This window comes from Nothoprocta perdicaria, unplaced genomic scaffold, assembly GCF_003342845.1.
Source record: "Nothoprocta perdicaria isolate Ctin4 unplaced genomic scaffold, notPer1 scaffold_110, whole genome shotgun sequence".
Lineage (NCBI taxonomy): Eukaryota > Metazoa > Chordata > Aves > Tinamiformes > Tinamidae > Nothoprocta > Nothoprocta perdicaria.
Window position 1 is genome coordinate 1665635 of NW_020454206.1, and position 9350 is coordinate 1674984.

The 9350-nt window shown below is 46.0% G+C and overlaps 1 protein-coding gene across 1 annotated transcript in view; it reads right to left on the bottom strand.

The window, feature by feature from the left end:
• Positions 1–8024, bottom strand: part of ARHGAP22 (Rho GTPase activating protein 22) — a 31525-nt gene extending 23501 nt beyond the window's left edge. The window contains exon 1 of the mRNA XM_026050292.1: positions 7904–8024. Coding sequence (XP_025906077.1) covers positions 7904–8009 — 106 coding nt within the window. The 5' untranslated portion in view covers positions 8010–8024. The remainder of the gene's footprint in view (positions 1–7903) is intronic.
• Positions 8025–9350: the final 1326 nt, after the last annotated feature.

Genomic DNA, 9350 nt, shown 5'->3' on the forward strand with positions numbered 1-9350 from the left:
GATAGACTTGCATGAAGCTGCAGAGAGCACCTGACCAGCAGAACTCCTGTCCCAGGTGGGCTGCATACCGCCTCCCACACTGCACAGGAAGGCTTTACAGAGCTTCTGAGGGCTAGTAAATATAAAATAGCTATGAGGTAGCGGATTTGTTACCAGCCTCAGCACTGGAGAAGGCCAGAAGCCCCCAGCCTTGGCCGCTCAGCCCTGGGAAGCGCAGCCTTGGTCCCGACACAGCGACGACGGCCAGGATTGCTGGGCACCCCAGGGCCTGGCATGGCCTGCGAGCTGCGTTCCCAGCTAACAGATAGAGCCTGCGATCAAACCAGCAGGATCAACACCCAACAGATGGATTCTTATCCAAATCGACTCCACCATAAATATCTCTGTCAATCTGTAACCTACAACTGTAAAACTCCTGAGCTACCGAGGGAACTATAAAAGGTTTCACTTTGCTGCTTCCTTAAACTCAAGCAATGATGAATATCCTGTAGCTAATTCCCATACATTTACCTTTATCCTCTACTATTTAAATAAAAGTCTCAGTGCAAACAACTGTTACTTATAAGTCTGCCACCCAAGAAGCATCAAGTCAGAAACGAATTCCTAGCAGCAGCAGCTGAACCTGACCAGTTCTGCTTAGAAAGGGGATGGTATTTCGTTCCAATTCGTAAAATGAATAAAACATTTCAGCAAATGTGCCAGCCTTTCAGGAAAGCTTCCAGCAGGGGCCAAGGGCTGCCTGTTCCCTCCCTCTCCCTGCGACTCAGAAGGTGCAATGGGAACCTGCAGGGCTGACTGCCCGATGACAGAGAGGAGAGGCAACCACAAGAGCCAGAGCAGTAACTCCTAGGAAGGAAATAGGAAAAGAGAGGCAGGCTGAAATTCCTTATTTTTGGCTCCTAAACAGTTAACATTACAACTTGAAAGGAGCAGGCTACCTTTCCCCTTTAGTAAGCACAGATTGTCATAACACTCATCAAAGGAATAACCCAGAGAAATTAAAATACTTGCCTGCAAGCTGAGAAACACCACAGGAACATGTTTGTCCCATTAATCATACATTGCCAGGACCTGCAGTGAGAACCAACACTGTTTTAAGCTTGTCGGGCTTCAGACACCAAGCATGAACTGAACGACTGCAGGCAAGGCCCCACTGCACAAACCAGCACATAGTGAGAGGTGCTGGTCAAGCCGTGGGCCACAGGCAGCTGGCACCAGCAGCACAACCAATGCACAGGCACCACTTGCTTTCTGTGGCACTTGCTGGACGCAAAGCAAGGGATGCCAGTCTGCTACACAAGCCCCAGCACAAGGCCCACCCATGCTTTGTCCAAGGCTCTTAGCAATATAGGGTATCTGAAGCTTAATGGCTCCATCCAGACCTTTCTGTTTGATAGCACAGATGGATTTATCTTCTACAGGCGCATCTAATCCCATTCTGAACCCATTTATTACTTTGGCCTCCACAACATCTTGTAATAAAGATATTGTAACTTAATTGTGTACTGCATGAAAAAAAGAAAAAACATTTTTTTGGCTTGGTTTAAACCTGATGACTGTTCAGCTACTCCTGATATTTGTCATTTATCCATTGCATCTTCCTGAAATCATCTCTTACTCGAGACACTTTTCAAAGTCACTTTTCTGAGCAAAGGATTTGAAGCTGGATACATTTTAGACTTTAGCTCCCCAATCTCTGGAATACATAAGCAATTCAGACAGAGCTCATTTTAGAAATTCCCTCCGAAGCTGAGAAAAGTTTGCCAGCACACGTTTCATTCAAACTGAAATAGTCCCATGTAAAGTTTCACTTGACTAATCAAGCATTCCCCAACCAAAAGATTTTTCATCAAGCAAATGAGACCAAGTGCTTGACTCCAGTCACCTGCACACGTAAAAGGAATCATTGTTATTTGTGGTTTTTCTCTATCTGCTACCTGAATGAGCAGAGGCATCCAGAAGGATTCTGGATTATGATTTCCCAGTCTATGATTTCCCAGCTCTGGCTTCCTGCCCTCTGGCACCCAGGAGCACCCATGCTGACAGACAGGGGCTAGAAATGTCTCCTGATGTCTCACCAGCACCGAGCAGAAGGAAGGACCTTCCTCAACCTGCTGACAGTGGGCTCTTCCTCCTTCAGGCCAGGATTTTGTTGGCCTTCTTAACTGCAAGAGCAGTGTTCCGTATTCCTTGTCCCATTCAATTCCTTGCCCCATTCAGCCAGGGATCAACGCTCTCCCTGGTCTTCCTTTTGCTGCCATCTGAAGAAGTCTTTCTTGTTGCCCTTCACACTGCTCACCAGATTCAACTCCAGGTGGGTTTTAGCTTTCCTAACTACTGCTTTTCATGCTCACAGGGCCAATATATTCCTCCTAGCTCACCTGCCTCTGCTTCTACCTCCTATCTGCTTTCTTGTAGTGTTTGAGCTTCGTGAGGAGCTCCCTGGTCACCCATGAAGGCTTTCTGATGCCTGCATATTGGGATGGACCGTTCTGTAGCCTGGAAAAGGTGATCCTCAGAAAACAACCAGCTTTCCTGAAAGCTTCTTCCCATGAGATTCTTCCAAGCAGAGCTAATAGGCCAAAGGCTGCTCTCCTCAGGCCAGAGTGGTGATCCTGCTACTTGCCTTGCTGAATGATAACTTTAGAACTGCTCTTTGGAAAGTCAATGTGATCAAGGGTAAGCTATTGCATTGCTCAATATCTCAGCTTCCCCCTTTAAAAAAAAATTAGCACAACAGCCTTCCTCCACCTCAAGGCTGCATCAAGATAATAGAATATGTTAGAAGAAAGCAGCCCCCGGGGTCACTCGCCATGTTCCTCGGGAGCCCGCGCAGGCTCTGCCGTCCGGTGAGGGGCATCCACACGGCCCAGCCAAAATCCCCCCTGGCACTGCAGCTCCAGGAGAATCCTCCAACAGGGCAGGGACCAGCACCCCCTTCTCTGTGTTCACACTGAACAGATGCCAAGAGCCATCCGCCTTGTCTTTAGTCCTATCCTTTAGTCCTTTAGTGCTATCTCAGTCCTAAATCCATTAATAGCTTCTGCGCTCATGATGGTCTCCCTAGGAAACCTCCATCATACACACACAGAGAAACCAAAACACAGCACAGGTAAAATGACTCGCCCTGGGTCACAGGGCTTGTAGATGCAAGAGTAAAATCCCAGGTCCCCAAATTCTAGCATAATGTTCTACCTCTCTGAACTGTCCATCATCTTGCTGGACAAGCATCTAAGAACAATATACGACCCTTCAAAACAGTCATGTTTTGCTCTCATTCAGATGCTATCTAAAAGCCTCTAATTAGGCCCATTACCAACAAAGACATCAACCTGGACAGTGAACTGCACCAGAAAGACTTTCTAGCTCTCCCTCAGTACCAGGCATGGTCTGGACATGGCCCCAGGGAGCAGGGACACTCCCCACACCGCTCTGCTGGCAGAAGAAATGATCCACGTACCCAGATGTATCTATATGGAGAAGTGGACTGGAATTCATGACAGTAGAGTGGACATTTCACCGTGTCCGCTTGCACAGCGGACAATTCTTCCCACCAATTAAAAAGTGACTGCTCCTCCAGAGCAGAGAAATGGTTTGCAGAGTTTCTCCAGAGTAATTACTCCCTCTTAGGGCAAAGCTCTTCTTGTTTGCTCTAAGGATGCACATCCCTTTCAACTGCATCACCTCCCTTCATCACAAGGAACTGATGAAAACTTAGGATAAGGAGGAGGAAGAAATAGGATAAAATAATGGAAGAAAGAAAGGGGGCTATGACACGTACTTTTGGCAGAGAAGCAAGGAACAGCTCATGGCAAAAATTAAAAAGTAAACAGAGGAAAGAAACAAGCATAACACAAAAATTAGCAGCAAGTGATTCAGTGCCCATGCAGTGCTGATCAGCAGGACAGCTCTACCCCTCAGCATCTAGTTTAGGCAGTGTAAACTCAGCTTTTGTACCTCATGACCCAAAAACCAATTCCAGACACATTATGTTTTATGCCTTCTGCAAGAGAAAAAGAAGGTATAGGAGATCCAGTTGGCAAGAGCTTAGCAATATAGCTACAAAGAGCTGTAATTCTCCTGTCTACAAACGCAGCCCCTCTTCTAGGGGGAACAGTGGCCCCCTTGCCTTTCCACGGCCACAGCAGCTACTCCCTGCATCCCTGTGGAATATCCTCTCGCCAGGAGCCCTGTGCTGAAGCAGCCTGGCACTGTCACAAGCACCCTGTAATGAAGAGCTGCACAGCAGCGTGACCCTAGGGCACAGAGGGAAGCTCCAGAGAGAAAGAGCAGCTCTCTTAGCAGCAGTGAAGAACAGCAAGTGCTAATTCCAAACATGTGCGTCTACCTGGCTGTGCTCAGACCCACTGTGTAAGGGCTCTGTCTCAGTTCTTTAGGTGTAAATACAGAAAAATTTTGAGCTTCAGGGGAGTAAACTCAGCAAAATGTGTACCTTGTGGAGTCAGGAAGGATGAGAGGGAGCAATTTTCATCACTCACCATCAGAATGTGCTGCAAAACACATATTTATCAAGCCACTCTAAGAAACTATTCCTAAAGACAAAAGCAAAATGCATACCTTATTCTCAACTCTCTGCTCTGAATGAGATGGACTAGACTCAAGAATTCAGGAACCTGAGACTCGGGGAACTTATTAGAAAGCATATTCCCCACAAACAAGCTAGCTCTTCTTCAAAAGACTTAGGAACCCCTGGATTTTATTTTAAGGCCACATTTGAAGTGTGTTTCAAAGCATACATGCCATGTGGCTTTTAAGCCTAAATGTGTCTCTTATTAATGATCCGGGATCTTCAGCAGTGTTGGGGAGTTTTGTTTCATTTTAAGCAGCCTTTGCTGCTCACCTCTAAGCACAGTTGGTGTGCCCACATCAACATGTAAGCAGATACCCTCCTCAGCCTTTTGGATTCACAAGTTTCTTCAATACATCAGCAAAGATTAAAGTGTGGCTAAACCTCCCCTTTTATCTTGGCATAATTCGTTTTTACATCATATCAACCTTCTCCAGGGCTGGATATTTGCATATTAATAATGCAGCCTGCTTTTTAATTCCTCTCCCTCCCCCATTCCTTTAGCTTTGTATATTAAAAAGTGTCGATAGATAAGACTTGGCTCTCAAATTAGCAGTGCCAGCAAAGCAGAGTTCAAATTATTCAATTAAAACACAGAGACAGCTATGTTTACAGTCCTCCCACATTGGAGCTAAGCTGGGATTTCACACACAAAGAAACTGCTCTGCTCTAATGCTAATGGAGGAGGAGGAGGTTTAATCACTTCCCCAAACCTGTTAAAATCATCTGGAAAGAAAGGTTTGAAAGTCTTAACTATTTCATAGTGACTGGGATTCCTGTAAACACTGGGTGAAGTGAAAATAGACTCAAGATGCAGTTTCCTGGTTCTTTTAAGGCACTGGTGGGCTGCAGATAGCAAGCGTGGGCTGTGATCAGAAGGAACAAGCGAGCTCTTCTCTGCCTCATCGTCTCTCCCCAGTGGCCTTGTTGTGCTGGAACTGCTACTCCTGCAGCTGCACAGTTAGCTGGGCCAGGGAGCCAAGCCACCAAAAAGCATATATATTTTTTAATGTCAGTTTTCTGCCAGGTCATTTCCTTCTGCACAGCTGCATCAGCAGCAATATTAGCAGAACGAAACGTGGCTGGGACACATGGTTGCAAGGTGGGGAGAGACTACTCCTTCTGACAGCAGCTAGCACCTTAGCCAGCTCACAGTAGCTGTGAAGCCACGGTGTGAGACTCTGATTATCCAGCTTCAACTGCGGAGAGAACTGCACTAACTTTAGACTAGAGTATGGGAGAATCAGGGCAGAGAGCTCAGGCCAGGCTGAGAGCCCAGAAGGTACCTACATTCTTGAGTAGTTTTTACCCATGGATAGATAACGTGGAAGAAAAACCCTGCATACAGAATGACAATTCTTTCCAACTCTGCAGATTGCAGTGATTCTCTTCTACAAGGCTTCAAGCCAGCGCTCATCAACATCAGCAGCAGTTTTTACCCAGACCTCCACAGGAACAGGATCAAGCCTGCAGCCTCTGCATACAGCAATGAGCAGCAGCTGCTGCCCTATTTCCCTCTACACTGTTGTGCTCCCAGGATCTCATTATTTTATTCCCTACTTTTTGGTATTTGCAAAGAAGGTGAAATGAAAAAAAATTAATTTGCACAATACTGTTTCATAAATAAACAAAGAATAAAGAATCCTCTGCTTTTATGTTATTTTCTTTTGAGTTGTTGATGTTGGTTTTTAAAAATCTTAAGATCAGTAATTACCTAATTTCCTAATAATTAAATAAAAAAGTCTGAAGCTATTCCAAGGGATTGACAAAAGTACATGAATACATTTTTGCACTCATAGCAGCAACACTACATGACAACGTCATGTCCTGAAGAAGGTGGCTGTTGCTGAAACTTGTACCAGTTGCAGTCACTGAATGCCTCCTTTTTCCTCACAGCATGTACTGCATGCACACAGCAAGGTTGTAAAACACACTGTAAGGATTGGTGCAAGTGTTGCAAAAGTGCTAATTCTCACATTCTGAAATTTCTGCAGGAGGAGCTTTAGGGTCTTGCCCTGGGCTCAGCATATGGGAGACTCCCCACTGCAGCCTGTATGTCAGAGGGAAAGCTAAACAAGCACATTCTCATGTCTAGGGAGAAACCATGACAGATTGGTTCCCACTAAGGAAAAGTGCTTGTTCTGCACATGACACAACAGCCCTTCATGGGACTCTCAGAGGCAGGTACAAAGTTGCCTTTTCTCTGTACACTCTTTCCGCTAAGGGAAAGAAGGGCCTAGGAAAAAATGACATCATTGGTGGAGATTGTATCTGCTCCAGACAAACCTGGAGCTGCTACCAGAGACTCCAAATCACAGGAGTTATTTAAAAGGAGAGGAAAACAAAACAAAGAGATAAAAAGATAAAAGATACTAAGAAATACTGGCTCTCCTTAGTGACCTTGCAGATTTGCAGTCTCTCCAGCTGCATTACAGCTTTGTTTTGTTTCCCTCTAGACCCAGGAAAAACAATAACTTCATTTCAGCAAAAGTGTTACCTAACCCTTATTTGGCACTTTTTACCTGTACCTTCCAAAAGGGGTTGATATCTCTCTGCATGTAATGGTGTGAACTCTATCAGCAGAACACAAGCCACTCAGAGGGGCCAGTACAGAGCCGGGAGTTGCAGCCACGAGCAGCACACCCAGCAGAAAACATCCATGAATTCCTGCTCTACGCTAAAATGTAAAAAACCAACCAAACAAAAAACCCCACCTCCTATCTAATCTACTGACTTGAGAATTGAAGTTTCTAGTATAACATCAATATTTAGAATCTGAATATTTTTGTTTTAAATACAGGAATTGTGAATGGCTGTATTCTTACAGGGGTTCACACAGTCTGACCAGGCTGTCCTCGTTCAGGCAGCTGGGTCACTGATGCCTGTGCTCTTCCCAAACGGGCCCTAAAAGAGCCCCATGAAAAGTGCTGCTGCCCTTGGCTACATGGAAGTTAAAGATGGGCATCTGTCTCTGAGGCAGAAAATGGGAGACACTCCTTTATTTCCACTGGGATAAGAAAGACCCACAAAACAGATAATAAATACCTGTAAAACACTGAGAACAGCAATAGTGCAATGTTAGAGATCACCACCCGTTTCTGAGTGACAGTCAGTCGTACAGTTTGGATGTGCCCTCCCCTCCATCCCTGGCAGAAAAATCACAAAACTCCTGTCTGTAAAATACTCCTGACAACCAAGAGCTTATCTAGGCATCTCAATGATTTTACAGTGTTACACATATCCTAGTATCACAAGAATATGTTTTACCTTGAGGCAAATGTTTTAATTTATGTGCATGTGAGCTATTTGCAATACCTCCACCAAACGGAGCCCATATAACCCGCCGGATGGCTTTCACCCAATCTTCCATTTCGTTCTGGGAATTAGCCATGAGCAGGAAAGCTTCGTGATTGACAGGCATCTTTTCACGGTCCCCTGCACCACCTGAAAGACAGAACACACATTGCTCAGCATTAGCTCAGAAGAGAGCAACTTGTACTTAAAACCACCACAAGTCTGGATCAAAATCATCAAATCATCACTTGAATTGGGCATTTTTATATCTGCTTTCCACCAACGTGTCACACAGGCAGCCAGAGGAACAAAATTGATGTAAAAAACACATGGTTGGAATGTGGGAATTCGGAGCCTGTTGTTGGGCACCCCATAAACCATGGGAAGGAGAGCAGAGGCTGTGAGATCCACAGGAGGAGCTACAAGAGCTGCACACCCCTGTTCTGGACAAGGAGAGGTTATTCCCACAACGAAGGGGCAAGGGCACTGTGAGACACTTAAGCACTTGAGGCGCAGAAGTCTCAAGATCATGTTACTTTCCCCAAACTCGTGGGAATTTCTAGCCTCAGGATGGAAAGAGGCACATTCTGATTTTGGATCCAGCCCAGGATTTTGAAGAGAAGTCTTGGGGATATAAATCTGACTCTCCCACTTGAAATAAAAACTCCAGGAGTCACTAACGTTAGCGGACAATACTACTGGAAAGCATCAACCAGAGTATCACATGGGCTCAAGCTGCCCCATACATCTGTCATTTACGGATTCCCCAAGACTTGCAGCACCTGAACCCTTCTATTTCCACTTGCTTTTAGCTCAGCACTCCAGCCAGCTTGAACCTTCCCCCTGTTTTACAGCCCTAAGCTGCACACAGCCCAACAAGGGCTACCGCAGCACATAATGGTTTTATTGGAGCCGTCTCCGTAAGGAGGCTACGGAGCTGGCCCAGCAGAGCAGCTGCATCCGAGAGGCTGCAGCTTCTTCCATCTCCACGGAAACTGCCCCGGCTTTCCAGGGAGATAACGTCTCCGTTGTTGTTGTGCCGCCGCTCCCGGGCCCGCACGGGCTTTACAGCTACTGCATAAGCGAGAGCCGCCGGTCTGGGCTGAGCAGCTCAGATGGTTCCTGGAGTTCAGAGATAAGAGCAAGACCCCAGCGTGTGCTGCTTCCTGGGGAACCGGTACACACCACGCACACCTCCTGAATCCCAGTTAATCCAGGGAAAAGAGCAAGCCAAGGAAGTACTTGTTCTCACTATTAATTGTTTCCCGGCCTAGACACATTCGTGGATCATGTTCTGTTTTTGCAAAGCGTAAGGGGTAAAAGGAGACCTGGCTGGAAGGGTTTTGTGACTCCCTGAAAAGCAATTTGCTGAACCAAGAACCTGGAGCAATCTCTCGGTAGTGCACAGACAACAGGTCCGGGCCAAGGCACACTGCAAGAGAAATAGAAGCCAAGACTTTCTTTCCCT